This window comes from Podarcis vaucheri (assembly GCF_965113315.1).
Source record: "Podarcis vaucheri genome assembly, chromosome: 2".
Lineage (NCBI taxonomy): Eukaryota > Metazoa > Chordata > Lepidosauria > Squamata > Lacertidae > Podarcis > Podarcis vaucheri.
In genome coordinates this window covers 72,386,820-72,403,486 of record NC_138760.1, presented here as the reverse complement: position 1 = coordinate 72,403,486, position 16,667 = coordinate 72,386,820, and the positions used below count along the sequence as shown (strand labels likewise).

At 42.0% G+C, this 16,667-nt stretch overlaps 1 protein-coding gene across 3 annotated transcripts in view; it reads left to right on the top strand.

Moving 5' to 3' along the window:
• Positions 1 to 16,667, top strand: part of RNF145 (ring finger protein 145) — a 58,429-nt gene that overhangs the window by 10,319 nt on the left and 31,443 nt on the right. For all 3 annotated transcript variants that reach the window (XM_082210990.1, XM_082210989.1, XM_082210991.1), the window contains exons 2-3: positions 7,190 to 7,403; positions 15,925 to 16,033. In XM_082210990.1, the coding sequence (XP_082067116.1) occupies positions 7,220 to 7,403; positions 15,925 to 16,033 (293 nt within the window). In that variant the 5' untranslated portion in view covers positions 7,190 to 7,219. The remainder of the gene's footprint in view (positions 1 to 7,189; positions 7,404 to 15,924; positions 16,034 to 16,667) is intronic.

The following is a 16,667-nucleotide window of genomic DNA, read 5'->3' as shown; positions in this document are numbered from 1 at the left end:
ACATGCAGAGTGGTCCTCTATGCACTGGCTGCAAAAAAAAAGGGGGGGGGGAAAGTGTTATATAAAATCACTATAAATTGTTGCGGTGATTCAGAGGTTATACGTTTGAAATCAAATTGGATTTGAATTTCTTGGTGTCTCCGATAACCTCTCTCTTACATCATGGATGTTGGCTCATATTCTCGATTCTGCATTGTTTCGCTGCCACTCTTGCTGTGGGTTTGCCATGGCCTTTGGCTAGAACAATAAACTTGCATTGAAAATTGAACCATCTTTATTCATGGTGGTGCCATGCTGTTTTTATTGCGATTGTCTGCATGCTTTTAATCCATTTGCCAACGAAGCTGAGAAGAGCACCCTTCTGTAGATAGAATCTTGGCTGCTGTAGCTAAGAACTTAATTTCTATTAACTTGGGCGGTGGAATACTTTTGGAGATTGTATTTTCCACAGCTCCACACACAAAATAGTCGATATCTTTCAAAACTTTCTGTGTGAACCCTTAACAATCCCACTTTGATGTCATTTGGAAATTGCGCAGGTACTGCGATGAACTACAGGGTGGGTTCCAGTGGAAATTCTGACAAGCCCTTAGTGTTGGTGCACACAATACTTACTTTCCACCTGAGGTTTAGCAGTATGATTATTTTCCAGGGTGCACTGCGTACAGAAAGAAGTGTTCCTATTGTTGATACCATTTTGTATAAACCCCACAATAGTCAAACTGCTTTTTTGCCAGTGTGGTATAATGGTTAAGAGCGGTAGTCTCGTAATCTGGGGAACCGGGTTCGCGTCTCCGCTCCTCCGCATGCAGCTGCTGGTGTCACACTTCTTTGAAGTCTCTCAGCCCCTCTCACCTCACAGAGTGTTTGTTGTGGGGGAGGGAAAGGAGAATGTTAGCCGCTTTGAGACTCCTTCGGGTAGTGATAAAGCAGGATATCAAATCCAAACTCCTCCTCCTCCTCCTCCTCCTCCTCTTCTTCTTCTTCTTCTTCTTCTTCTTCTTCTTCTTCTTCTTCTTCTTCTTTGCTTTCCCGCGGCCAGGAGGAGTTCTTGTCTTTGTGAGTGTGCAGGCAACAGGTTCAGTTTATGGCATCTCCAGTGAAAAGGGCCAGGTATGAAGTTGTGGAGAAGACTTTAGCCCAAGACCCAGGAGCAGCTGATGGGGAGGGTCACTGCCGTACACCTGGCCTCTGGAAAGTGGCATCGCTGCTGCTCACCAAGGGGTGAGAGGCAGTGGGGAGGTTGGTACCCTGGGAGGAATGTCAGGTGGGCACTGCCAGTGCGCCTGCTGGCCTGCTAAGTGGCAAATCACTCAGAGCCAGCAGTAGATCCTGGTCTACCTTCTGCCCACTCCTGCCCCACACCACACATCTTAATATAAACCAATGTTGTGTTCATCTCTAGGGTTACCTCTCTAGTCCATTAGAAACATACCGTATTTCTCCATGGAGAAGACTCTCCCATGTATAAGATGCCCCCTATTTTGGGGGGGGGGACGACTCAAATTTAAGAAATTTGCACTATATACTATCCATGATGACCCCCCACTTTTAAGCATAATTTTTAAAGAAACAAACATAGTCTTATACACGGAAAAATACGGTAGTTATTTAACTATGGTCAAACATTGTGAAATACGCCATCATAACCTGAGGATGATGGTAATACTTGAACTAGTCCGCTGCTACTTATCATGATTGCCTTTTAAAAACTTGGTTTTTTTTAAAAAAACAACCAGCTACAGTCACCTTATTTTAGTTTTACATTTTTTTTATTTGAGAAAACAAATGGCAACCGTAGGCTGATCCCTATGTATTTCACAATGAAGAGAAGAACGTGGCAGTGAATTAAAAAAAAAACTTTGCCTACTGCAATAATTACTATTTTAAAAATAAAAATTATTTTCACTTCACAGTGTTATGTGTTCCCATAAGCATTTCAATTAGCATAATATCAGGCCTGTAAAGCACAAACTTTTTTTTTTTAACAAAAAAGAAAAGAGACTTTAATCTTTCTCTCTCTCCCTTTGTCTTGCCTTCCAAGTTCTTGGCTATTCTTTAACAATGTTTGGCTGGCATCTTCTCCCTGCTGTGGGAGATGCAAAAGGGCTTTTTCTCACAAGACCGCAATTAGGAAGAACAGGAATCGCAAGGCATTGGTTTCCCTTGTTCCCTTTGCGTAATCATAAACTCCAAAGACCTTGCCTGCTTCATCAGATGCTCCTCCTGCACTTTGAGGGCAATGAGCAGCTTTAACTTCCTCATGTTTTGTAAATCAGAAGTATTTTACTTTATTGGTTAAAGTGAATGGTTGTGGCTTTTCTGATACTATCTCTATTAATACAGCCTGCAAGTGGGGGGGGGGGAATTATTGAACAACTATAACCGGGAGATACTGTACATTACCATAGTTTTCTGTGTATAAGACAACTTTTTATTATAAAATAATGTTTAAAATTGGGGGTCGTCTTACACATGGATAGGGCGGGGGCGGGCGATTGTGTTGCAGCCGCGAGCAGGAGATTGTCAGTGGCGATTGGTTGGGTGATTAGTGTCTGTGGCAATCCCTGTTGTTGATTGGCTGCTGCTGCGGCAGTTGGGCAGGTGATCAGCGGCTGCTGAGCAATTTTTGGCCATCTGGGCAACCCCCTCCCAAAAATGCTCAACAACTCTGGGTAATCTCCCCCCATTTTCTTAATTTGGAGTCCCCCAAAATAGGGGTCGTCTTAAACACAGGGTCGTGCTATACACGGAAAAATACAGCAATTTTGCAAGAATTGGTGTTGCAGGTTGGAACAGAATCTTGACATAGAACTAACAAGAAATGGCTTTGCCAGGTTTCTGTTTGGTGAGTTCACAAAAGCCTGTGTAAGAGGGAAGTTCAATCAGGGTAGGCTTAATTTTTTTATAAAAATACATTTAAAACATAATAATACACTGGTAGTAAGGGTTTCTCAATATTCTTTCTTAAGGGAAGAATAACTGCTCATTGCTTTCTGTGTTAGCTTAATTTCCAGATTGGCAATTGTATTAAATGCTAAAACAAAGTACAATATCTTCAGGGCTTTTTCCAGCTGGAACTCACTGGAACTCAGTCCTGGCACCTCATTACAAGAGAACAAGGGAGGCAGCCTTTCCTTGTGGGTTCCAGCACCTCTTTTTCTAGAAACATGGCACGGAATGTGTTTAATATTAGCCCTTCTTCTTTCTGAGTTTTAGAGGGTGCACATTACCAAGATGTTATTGAAGTATGTTTGCATGATGTGCCAGGCTGCTGAACTAAAGCGGAGAGGCAAATACTTGAAAGCACTTGTCTTGAGAGCGAGCAGAGTGTGCTCTCGCTTGTTTGCTATATGCAGCTATATATCGCAGGCAGCTCCGTACAATAAACTGTTGTTCATAACTGAAGGGACATCATATCTGAATCATCTTATCAATTCTTCTTCTCCGACCACTGGCACGACAGTGTATCTAGCTGTGGATTAATGTTTTGGTGGCTGGGACTACCGTTCTAATGGTATTCTGAGGCCGAAGCAGATCTATGAAACTCTTGGAAAGCCTTTCCTAAACCTAGATATTGACGAGCCTTATAAAACTGAAGTGGACACAGGTTGAAAGGTTGGCAAGATCAGCTGTGCTTTCTTGCACAATCCGTTTAAAGGAGCTGCATGCTTTACACACAGACACCCAGTTCCAAGATACTGTAGTAGTTTTGCTGTTGTATAACATCATGTATTCAGTTTTGTTGTGTTAAATTGCTGCCTTTCATCTTTCTCTCCAATCTTCTATGATTCTCCTGCCTGCAACATAAGTGTGTTCATAGCAATCGCCACCTTTTCCTTACCCACCTTTCGTGGGTGAGCAGCCGCCTCTGAGTTGTACAGGTAGCCTGCCCTGTGAGTATTTTATGCAAACTGCTTAGAGGTTTTTGTCTTATCAGGCAGTCTTGTCAAATGCTTTGATTCTGGCAATATTAACTCACATTGCAGTTTTTATGGATGATTTCCAGTCATGCCTGGTTTATATGGATTTCTCTCTTGCAAGAAGGTTTCCTTCCGAGTTACTTGTTTTTATTACAAGACTATTGCAGATTTCATTAGTCCTCAGTTGTACTAAATTCCTGGTCCTGCTTATGTATACCGATTTTCAGCCTTGAAAATCAACTCACACACATCATTAGAGATCCTGTTTTTATGGCACTATCGTATTCTTTTCTGCTTGATTCCCGGGACACCTTTATAAACTAATCAGGTTGTCAAAAGATAATCCTTATCTGTTAGATGTGCTAGAATTCTTTCATGCCTTACTAAAATGTATCCGGGGTTAGAGTTGGTTTAGCTCTGTTTTGTGGTAAAGGCAACAATCTGCGGGCTTGATCTTAGAAATGTGAAACGTCATTGTAATGGAGAAAATTCTGCAATTGCTGGCTTAATAAATGGGTGTTATTAGACAGTAGGCTATCTTCTTTCTCCACACCCATCTCTTCTATTCATTTGAACCATATTTTCAGTTGGATTTTTTTTTATGACTGAAATGGTAACTTGGGCTGGTGCAATAAGGCCTGACTATTACCATTCCACATCTCAGTTTATCCACTTGCCTGTTGCTCATCCATGCCATACATAGATTTTGTTCTTCCCTTTTGTAAGTATTCAATCCCAATGGCTGGTTTAGCTTTCATTTGTTGTATTCATGCACATAATTTCCAAACTGTCCACTCACCCACACCCAAGTGGAACTTGTTTTTTAAAACAGTGCTCTGAAAACAGGGGATTGCAGGAGAGTAAGCGGGACTTAGAACTGTGCCAATAGTGTCCTTTGCTAACAGAATCCACACCACAATCCAAAAGGGTCTATAGCAGGGGTAGGTGGAAAGAAGGGACCATGAACTATCAGTGGATCCCCTCCCACCTACTGGGTCCTCAGATTCATAAACAATACTGAGCTAGTTGGATCTTGGTCTGATCCACTCTCACTTCCTTTGTGTGTGATTAGGATCATATATTTTATATCATATATTATTTTATAATAATTTTCGTACCTTATCACATTTCCAAAGGAATTTTTAAGCCGTTTAACACAGACCAGTTCAGCCTGTAGACCAGGGGTATCAAACATAGTGCCTTGTAGATGCTGTTGGACAGGAATGCCCGTCAGCCTCAAGCAGCAAGGCAAATGTTCAGGCATGATAGGAGTTCAACGGCATCTGAAGGAAAACATGTTGGCTATCCCTGCCTTAGACATTCAGTGACCCTGAGGGTGCACTTTTGATTTGTAAATTTAAAGTCTGTCAATGGACCATGGGAACACTAGTTTTTAATTATCTTATGTGTAGAACACTTTGCAACACTGCTTTAGAATGCAGTTAATAAATTTATTGCAATAATAATAGTTTTTTAGTACACCATCTATGACTTAAATAAGCTTACCCCTGGCTTAGCGTCTTGATATTGTGTCGTCTCTTGATATTACATTGTTTTGAAAACTCCCGTTGCCACCTTTCTCCTTGTTTAATTGGTTACTACTTTGTCTTCTCTTTGGTTAAGAATAATTGGTACATTTAGCTGTCTGTGGTTTATGTAGGAAAAAACAAGTACAGTCAGCCTACTGCTATGCAAACTATGTGCTGAAAAAGACTTAACTGCAATTATAGGTTTGTAGGTGTTGGGTTAACCGACATCTCAATTGAAAGCCTTCACCCGACTGAGCAGTAATGCAGTGTCCTTCTCATACAACAGAGCCTATCTGTTGACAGTAAGTGACTGTGAGCGCTGAAAGCTACATTGACAGAAGGGCACTTTATGCAGTTCTCCCAGTTCATACTGTCATCGCTTTGGTGACTACACAGCACCTCTGGTCAGTCCATCAAATATCAGATGCATTACTTGCATTTCTAAAAGTTCAAATAGAATGTAGCACAGATCAAAGTTTTGAGGCTTTATGCCCAGACTGAGTTCAGTTATTAAAAGGGTGTTGTTTAGTCATATAACAGCTGAGCTCAAATTGACTCAATGAGCAGACATCGCTGCAGCAGCTTTCCATGTTTGTCTCTGCCAGTGTTCAGTATCGCTAAGAGTTGTAGCCATAGTTGGTTTTTTTAAACCATGGCTTAGTACAGTAGCTGGTTGTGTGATAGTCTACATGGCAATAGTGTGTGATAGCTACATCCATCAGCACTGGAATGTGGCCCCTGGGGTGTGTATGTTGGCCAATGTTGAATGTGGCCCTTGAAACAAAAAAGGTCAGCAACCCACGGCTTAGTGTGATGTGCGAATGCTGCCCAGAAGCTTAACTATACTTTGTTTATTGCCATCAAACGACAATCTGAAGCCATGATAAGTTAGTGTATGGGCCAATGGCATGCCACTATGTGCAAATTGAGCACCTTTCCCTAATCATGGTTTGTTTAGCCAACAACCACAGATGCTCAAAAAGCTACAAAGACATGAGGCATTTGGGAAACAAAACAAGCTTTGCAGAAACAATCAATGGTTTATTAGAACCCCTGGGGTCGACAAGCCATGTTTAACTTGGCCTTTAATATACAAACCATGGTTTACTATTATGTGCAACCAGATCAGTGTGTGTTTCTTTATCATACATATCGCAGTCCAACATAGCCTTGGGTGGTGTGAAAAAGGAAGGCTTTAATGTTGTTTAAAATAGGGGGAAAGTTTGACAAGGAGCAAACCCTGTTTTTAAAAGCGGCCTAGAAGACTTCACCTATTTTATGTCAGATCTTTTGTCCAATCCTGCTCCAACGAATCATACAAAAATTACTAAAATGTGAAACTGTAGAAAATATCCTGTTTTGACAGCCCTTTTAACATGCTTTAAAGACTTTATATGGAGCAACTGAAAAGGTAAAAGAGAGTCCAGACTTAAAGGGTAGCTGGTTTATTTTGAATCTGAAGTTAAGCTTTCCCCAAATCTAAAATAAGCATGAGTGAGTACAAAATGGTGAAAACATTGCAGCTTAATGCATTGTGGTGAAATTGAGGGTGCTTTTTTCTGATTTGTAGCCCACCTTTGTGAAAAATGTTTACCATCAAACTTCCATCTACTTAGTCAGTGTGAACAGTACTGAGCCACGTAAGCCAGTGGTCTCACTCTGTACAAGACAGCTTCATAAATTTTAATGCTGTGGATACTTTGGTGTGCCTAACTTGCTGTCTTTGGCTCTTTACAGTCTGCTACCCATCCATTGATAAGGAACAGAATGGCTGCCAAGGAGAAGTTGGAAGCAATGTTAAATGTGGCCTTGCGGGTCCCAAGCATCATGCTTTTGGATGTCTTGTACAGATGGGATGTCAGTTCCTTCTTCCAGCAGATCCAAAGAAGTAGCCTCAGCAACAACCCCCTCTTCCAGTACAAGTACTTGGCTCTCAATATGCATTACGTGGGTGAGTATGCATTGGCTGGCCAGAGCATTTATTCCCTGCTAGTGCTGCATTCTGCCTGAAGCAAAACCTCTCTCAGTGTATTCAAAGCATCTGATGATAGTCAGTGTCTTAATAGAGAGGTTTGAGTTGCTAAGAGGCATTTAAAGCCATTACTTCCTCTGGCTCATGAATTACCTGAGGGAAGGCATTCCAGAGGGTGGGTGCTGGCACCAGAAGGTTATTGTCAGCAAGTGAAAAATCAGTAGGGTGCCCTCAGAAGGTATTAAATATTGACTCGGTCTGTATTGGGAGGCAGTCTGCTAGGCATCCTGGTCCCAAGTTGTATAGGTCCCAAGTTGTGTCAGCAACACAACCTTGAACTTAGGTCAGTAGCCAGTGCAGATCTTTCCACACCAATATAATATGTGTTAAGCTGGACGTTCCTGGGAGCTGCATTTTGCACCGGCTGCACCTTCTGGACCGGGAGCAAGAGCACAGTCATGGCTGCCTCCCAATTCCCAGGGTTTCCTGGGAAGAAGGACTGATCGTCAAACCACTCTAAAAATTACAGTTCTGTGAGGGAAATAGGAGGTCTCCTAAAAACTCTTAGCACCCTTAGCAAACGCCTGTTCCCAGGATTCCTTGGGGGAAGATAGGACAGTTAAAGTGGTATAATAGTGTTGTAAACATACAATACAAATGCTGCCCATATCTCCACATATGTAATTAATATTCCATAAGTGACTGGGTCACCCCTCGGGGAAAGCATTCTTGAGTAAAAATGTCTTCAGTAGGCTCCAAAACATTGTGACATTAGGTGCCTCATTTAGCGGATAATTGATTCCAGAGGGCTGGGGCCATAACACTTAAAGCTTGATTTCTAGTGTAAGCTACATGCACCTCTGGGGCGTGTGATACTCTTGTGCCCCATCTGAGGAGTGCAGTTGCCGGGCAAGGTGGTCCCATAGGATAGTTCGTTTGACAACTGATGGAGCCACGTGTGCATTTTGTAAACTCTGGCACACTTCGTACCTGTGTATCAGAAATACACTAGCCCTACTCAGGCACTTCCCCTGACTGTGGCAGGGTTCTAAATCATGCAGAGGAGCCTGCACATGGAGAGCAGACCTTCCCCCTTCACTGTGTGGAAAGTGGTGATGGGGACACAGAAGAGGGGTTGGCACCATTGAGCCATAACCCACTGTCCCCCACCCCACCAATGATTGTAATTGTGTGAGAGAGAATGTAAATTATGTTTGCTTTGTTCACCATCTAGCTTGATGGATGAGCTGAACAACGTATACTTGGTCTGTTGTTGTTTGTTATTGTTTTTAAAATAATTATGTTTTAAATGACTGAGCTCTTTTTAAGGTACAGTGGACCCTCTGGTTATGAATTTAATTCATTTTGGGGGTCCGTGTGCACCCCAAAAAATCTATAACCAGAGGCACCGCTTCTGTGCTCACGCGCGGTACACAGAGCACTTCTGCGCATGTGCGAGTGGCGAAACCCAGAAGAATACACTTCTGGGTTTGCCGCTTTCATAACCCGAAGATTATGTATCCAGAGTAGTACGTAACCCGAGGGTCCACTGTATCTTGTAATCCTACTGTACCCTCAAGTCAGATTCATTGCCTTACTTCCCAGCACATCAAAGGGGAAAATACTTTCATTTATGCTAGTACCATGCCCTTGTTTTTATTAGTATAAAACAAGCAGAGATTCAGATTCGGATATTTCAGACCATGTTGACTGCACTGCTCACCCTGGAGGATATTAAGCAGCAAGAAAGGACGTTTCATAAGTTCGAGAAATATTTCACTGAGAGAGGGGTGGTCGCTGCTATTTGATTTTAGTATAAATGATTTCGTTGGTTGGATGGTCATTCATATTGATGTTTGTAAACTGTCATAAGTGGTCTAGATTTTCAAATAATAACCTTTGCCACATGATGTCTTTTATATATGTACTCTCTCCCTTCCCCATTTCATTCATATGCTTAAGATGTACACGGACAAGAGTGGCATACAAATAATGTTACAAATAAAATTATGTAGATATAATAAAATAGCTTGTAGTGCAGATGCTAAGCTGATGCTAGATAGGAAAAATAAGTAAATTCCTTTAATTCACTGATAATCCTACCTTTCTTCAGTAGAGCTCAGGACCGTGTACATAGGGTTACTGAGCAATTGCCCATCCAGGTGCTAACCAGACCCAGACCTGCTTTTAGCTCCAGCAATGGTACTTTCAGATAATGGGCCTACCGTATCTTAGATCTATGTAAAGAAATAGAGGCACTTTCCTTTTGCGCTGCTGTACACTGTTTATCCCTCTGGCATTTTCTAAGGCTGATATGTGGGAGGTCTCTGATTCTTCAGCCTAATGCAACCACTGGCTATTCCTAGTAAGAATGCCAAAGTCAGTGTGACACAACCAGATGTAATGGTCAGATAAATTGTTACGCTTTGTGGACTTGGGAGAAAGCGCCCCCTCTGACAGCTACAGAGATGTATAAAGAGTTCATAATGTTGCTGCCTTAGCCATATTTGTGAGAATGGGGTTCATTGTAGATTGCTGATTCTGAGCTGCATATTGGGTTTCTGGGTGAACCACGTTGGGGAGGATTGTTGGCATACACTTCTTCCATTGTGCTTGGCAATCCTTCCTTGTGAAACCTGTCCCAGAAAATAAAGGAAGTCCAGCTATTGCCAGTTGCTTATGCTGCCCTCTTAAGAGTACATGTGATAAAAGTGTTGCTTTGTTTGCGCTAGTAGTACTTCCCTTTTAATCCTATGATTGCAGGTGGGGTGATAATGATCTGCGTACATGTCTACTGCCTGCAGCATACTGATTTTCACCACAGATTACAGCCTGCAACCTGTCTTTTTGACTTGCGGAAGCTGGGCATACGGCTTGCAGAGCTATGGAGAAAATATACTTAAGAAAAACAGCCCGAACCCTACTCCATACCAAAAGGGATAGTTAGTTGACTTCTGACTGTTTATATCTAAGTTAAGTGTAAGGCAGTACACTTGTAAGCTATTGTAGGAGCAGGCCGAGTTGATTTTGCACTGTATAGATAAAGGGTGCTTACAAGTGTTAGGACTTGGGAGCCCTGAGTTTAACTCCCCAATCTCTTGTGAAACTTGATGGGTGATTTTGAGCTACTCGCTTTTTCTCAGCCTCAACCTCATAGAGTTGTTGTGAGAATAAAATTGGGGGATGGGGGAAGAACCATTTATACCACCCTGAGTGGCTTGGGGGGAAGAATCTGAATGGGAAAAGAGAATACAGTGAAGCAACATTTTTTTAAAATGCAAGGACAAAATGAGGTTTGCATTACAAACCGGGAAGTGGTTTTTAAAAGGTTACTATAAGCAAAGTACTATCAAAATATTTGTTTCCAGTGTTAGAAAAAAAAAAAATGTTCACAAATATGTTGCTGTCTGAAGCTGTCTGGTGGTATCATATATATGTTGAATCTCTTTTTGTTGTTGACTGTTCAGAGACAGTGGATCTCTGCACCTGACATCATATGACTTTAAGTGACCAGGAGGTGGGTGTGGATTGCTCAACATGGCCTTGCAGGCCAAATCCAGAGGCCTGCCAGGGCTAATTAGGGCCATGGGCTAGGTTCCCCACTGTTGCTTTAGTCCTGAGGTACCCAGGCCCTGTAAGGCTTTCTAGGTCACAGCCAGCACTTAGAATTGGCCTTAGAAACGAAACAGATGCCGGTGAAAGTGCAAAGTGGTTAACTTCTTGACTTCTGTCAAATACCATCAAGTAATAGTCAGTCAGTTGGATATTATTCCTCTCCTCTCTTAAGAACATCCAGGTTGCATAGTGTTATGCTAGCTGCCCTGCCCCAAAGTAGATAGTTGGAAATCGGATCTGCCTGTTAACGTGAGTGCAGAATTTTGATGCTTAGTATAAATCTGTCACTGCTTCAGAAATGCGTGGGCTGAGGAAGCCTTGCTATATAAATAACAGAGTCCCCTACCTATCTTTCTCTCACCATTCATTTGATTTTTGCTTCTCTCACCTCTGTCCTCTGGCTGCCGTGATATGCTGCCTTTCCCCTGAGAGGTTTTGCTGTCACATTAATAGCATCCCCAGGCACATTCAGCAGCCATTCACTTCTATGGCACAAAGTCAAAGAGCACACTTGAGGCCATGATCACATCCCGGCACTGAAATGCAGAGGGGGAAAGAGCAAGTGGTTAAGCACTTTTAACAGACCTCTTCATAGTGTGCCTTCATGCTCAGGCCGACATTAGTGCCTGAGTGACAGATCTAATTTTCAAATGTTCTATTTTGGAAGTGTAGCTATTTTTAAGTGAACCCATAATCTTATGACTTGCCTTGTGTCTCTTTGTGATCACGCACTGGGAGGGAAGTTTTTGTGTGGTGATCAATTGCTATCTTGAGTTCCTTACAGAAAATTAGTTACTTAATACAGTGAGAAGGCACATGAGGGCTAAAGCTATCCTCTTGCACTCAGTACTTGCTGTGCGGTCTGCATCCATTCCCTCTTCCATCCTTAGTGGTTGCTGAACTGCATGCATGGATCATTCAGACACAGGAGAAAAAGCAGAGTGGAGCATGTTAAGTAAGGTTTTTTTTCCACACAATTAGTTAACAGGGTGGGCCTATCACCTACTTACTTAAGTCCTTTTGTAAAGGAAGTGCCTAAGGGGATAGCAGTGTTCTCTGAGCCAGTTTTCACACATATTAGTCATTTAGTAGTGGCCGCAATTGAGACATAATGGACGCAACATGTGAACTGGACCATTGTGTCATTCTTGCTTCTGCTGTTGTGGAGGAAATTGAAAGAGATGGCTGTACAGTCGTACCTTGGTTTTCAAACGCCTTGGGAGTCGAACACTTTGGTTCCCGAACGATCGGAAACCGGAAGTGTTTGGTCTGGTTTTCAAACGTTCTTTGGAACCCAAACATCCGACACGACTTCCACAGCTTCCGATTGGCTGCAAGTGATTCCTGCAACCAATTGGAAAGCCACAGCTTGGTTCGTTTTGGAATTCCGTTTGATGTCCAAGGTACCGCTGTACTGCATAGCTTAGCCAGTATATTCTCTTTGTAGCCAAAGCTGTGCAGTACAGTGGTTAAGACCCGTCTGTTTGAGTAATTAGAGCTGGGGTGTGGAACCTCCAGCCAGTGGGCTAAATTTGGCCTAGCACAGTCCCAGTTTGACCCATGAGACTGTTTTCCCCAAACCATACACATGCAGAGATGCAGCTGGATCAGCTGCATGACTGAGTTCTGTGTGGCAAACTCAACCTCGCACCCAATCCTTGCAGAGAAAGCAGGATTGAAGTCACTGTTCGGCAGCTGATAGAATGTAGCCTCAAGGCTACCGAATTGGCTGTGAAACCAAGTTTCCCACAGGGAACTCCCTGTAGCAGATCCTCCTGGATCGGCTGCATAATCAAGTTCCTCATTAGATCAAGACTAATGATAGTGTTGCCATAAGTCTTTCATGCCTGCATTTGTCCTCCAGAATAGATACTGATTCCTGGCCGTAGCTGCATGGCTAAGGGGCTGTATAAGGCCAACAGTGGACACCGTTTACTGAAGATAAACACTTTTACTTGAAACTGCAGACCAAGCCTGATAAGAACTATGTTCACCTTGTTGCTGCTACTAACTTCAAGTGGCTTTTAACACTGGGAGAAATGCTACTGACAAGGTGCAAGTGATTTTGCACGTTGGTGTGATATGCAAAGTTATGTACCTGTATGGAACAATGAACAAGCTCTTTCATATCCCCCTATATGGAGTCCATGCATTTTTCTCAAGGATAGTATCCTCCTTCATATGTTACTGGTGCAAAGAGATGTGCTAAAGCTCATGTGCTTGGTGGTTGCCCCGGATCTATAACTAGTACTTTATTACTTATTATTTCCATGCCTTTGAACCTTCTACCAATCTTGTGGTCTTCAGAGGGTCACAGGTTCCTCAACCCTGCTTAGGGTGTTTCAGCCTGTGATTTGGTAATTTTTCTGGAATATACTGCCTTAAAGTTGGAAACTTGCACAGTGCGTTGCGCTACTAACATGCTGGCTTGTGTTTGTGTGCCTGCATTTAAAGTGTGTATATCAACCTTCAGCTGATCTAATGGCAATGATTATGTGAGAGAAACAATTTACAGACATTTCAGTGATCACACACTTTATTTGATCACCAGGGCCTTGATTTGCTAAGCAGCTGGTGGAGTAGAAACCTGGAGATGCTAGTGAACATTTACATTAGTGAGGATGGGGACTGGAATAGAGGTGCAAATTCCAGTTTCTTCTCAGAATCCCCGTCTTTCCACAGAGAGTACCAGCCCATTCTATCTCTGAATGTTTAGCCACTGGGATGTAAAATTCTCAGTTGTTTACAGGAAGTCCCACATACTGCATTGATCATTTTAGCATGCCAACGTTGTTGATTATGAAAATGCACATTGGCCAGATATGAGGCTTTTGCAGGAAAAAAATGGAAATCTGCAAGGTGCTTTTTTTTTTTTAAGTGGTTACCACAATCATAAAATCAGGGTGAATGCTGAGATATTGGTAAGCTCATAAGCAGCAGTATTGTAGCTGCAGTGACCTTGACTCTTCAATTTTTGCCTATCAGTTCCAGCATTTTAAGGTTTGTGCTGTTGGGGCTACCTTTTCTAGAGAGCTCTTGCTCATGGCATTGTCTTACTTGCAGCCGGTGATGTGGGATGGAAAACATTATGTGGAAAATTTTCCAAAATGGGAAAACTTCCTGTAGCTTTTTTTCCCCACCAGAAAATTTTCCATTTCATTAGTTCCTTGGTAGCAATGTGAATGAATACCAACTGCAAATACTTTTTTAAAAAAGCTTTCCTTACTAAAAGAGAGAGAGACTGAGAGAGTAAAATAAGCATTCTGAATGGGTTCAATCTCTACGATTTTGGAAAATATTTGATGCAAAATGAATATTCTCCAAGGCAATTTTTTTCTAAAAGTTTCCCTGATTAAAATTTTTCAGGAAAGTACAACACTGCTTGCGGCTTAACATGTGAACTGCTGTGAAAGCTTTCTCACACAGCAGCTGCGTGTGACCTCCACACATTCAGTGTTGGGTGGGGAATCAGGATCATGCCCAATGTGATAGGGAGCCATGTAAAACACAGGTCTTCAGAAAACAAAAACATTGAGAAACTGGTACTTCATTGGTGATTCCTTTTCTTTTTTTAAAGGAAAATCTTAGTCTATATCTAAAAGACTGAAATGTCTTTCCCTATTTCAGCGTTGATTTCTGACATTTTTCCTGAACATTTTGACTGACAGCAAAGTTATGTCGATCACCTCCTTTTATTACGACAAATGAAGAATGTCATTTGCTTAGTGAGTGAATAGACCACTTCTGCTGCTGTTAATCAGAATAAGCAAGTGTTCAGAGCCCCAATTGATAAAATAAGCAAGTGTTCAGAGCCTGAATTGAAGTATTGATTCCTTGGTTGCTTTCCATGATACCATCAGCTGTCTCCTCAATGAGTTTACTGTTGTTTGAGAGTAGTAATGAGGGACTGTATGATTAATTGCAAAGGAACATTCTTACCTCCCTAACTATTAGAATCATAGCATTGCAAAGTACTTTGGAGGTAATCTAAACCAGCCTTGTTTTCCATTAGGGTTCTGCAATGCAGCTTACAGCATCATTGACAGAAGAGTCCAGCCTTTGCTTAAATACAGTTAAAGAAGTCCATCACCTCCCAAGGCAGCTTACTGTTAGGAGGTTTCTGCTCACATTTGTATCTGAAATCTGCTTCACCACAATTTCAACCCATTGGTTCTTTTACGCCCTCTAGAGCAGAAAAGAAACCTGTTTCATCTTCTGCATGGCAGCACTCCAGATATTTGAAGGGAATGCTTTTATGTCTCCCCTTCTCCTCCTCCTCCATGTTCAATATAAGCATCTCCTTCAGCTGTTCCTCATAGGGCTTGGTTTCCAGACCCTCTCCACTACCACAGTCCTAATTGCTCTCCTCTAGACATGCTCCAGTTTGTTAACGTTCTTAAATGTGTTGCCCAGAACTGTCTGCATTATTTCAGATGCACTCCGACAAACAGAGAATAGAGTGGAACTGTTTCGATCTGCCTCTGTTAATTCAGCCCAAGACTACATTATGTTCTTTTTTATAAGCTGCTTCGCAGTGCTGGCTTACGTTCAGCTTGCAATTATTTTGCTTGGTTTTGTTGGGCCAAACTACATGGGAGAGATTCTGTGATTGGATTTCATGAAGTTGAAGGACTTTTGTCAATTCTCTCTCTCTCTCCCTTGCACCGTGCCTCCTTCTTAGCTGACGTTTTGTGGATCAGTTGACCTCTCTAAGATTAATTGTCTTTTTCTTGATTTGCTATGGCTCTAGCCATAACACCTGCTTTTTTGTTTTTTAAAAATGCAGAAAGTGGTACCTTTAAATTCACTTTTAAAAGAAATGAATAATATCATTCTTTAGAAGTCCATGGACTTAACTGTGAAATTATTTCCATTTCTTCTCCAGGTTACATCTTAAGTGTTGTGCTCCTAACCTTACCCAGACAACACCTGGTTCAACTCTACCTGTATTTTCTAACTGCACTGTTGCTGTATGCTGGTCATCAGATATCCAGGTAAGAGTTGTCTCATCACCCTTGTAAGCTTTGCTTTCCATGAGTTTTTTTGCCAATAACCTCCACTTGCAAAATACGTTATTTATTCCATTTATGTATTTATAGAAGGTAGCAGCCAGTGGTGACTGTCCACTGACAGAAAGTGAGGGAAATCAGTTTTTGACAATCCCCCTTCCCTACCTCCAGAACTCAACCCTCCACAGATCTTCTCTAGAAGTCCCTCCCCAATCCTCTAGAGCAGATTTAGAGGGGGAATTTCTGAAATCTGCCTCCCACTCTATTCTGCTGACTATACTTGTATACTTTATATTGTGGCTTTTCTCCAAGGATCTTGTTGCATATGGTTCCCACTCCCATTTGTCTATTCACAAAAGAGGGGTAGGTTTAAATTAGTGCCAGTGACTTGACCTAACTCACCTATTGAGCTTTGTAGGAGAATGGAGATTTGAACTCAGATTCCACAATCCTAGTCAAACACTAGTTTTCCCAAGGAATGAATGAGAAACCTTTCTGTTGACTTTAGTTGTAGTCTGGAATGAGTCTTGAGACTTGAAACACAATCCTGTACTGTATTAGGTTGTAATGGATCCCTTATCATGCCTAGATATGTATGGGGTATGGGTGTGCGCGCACG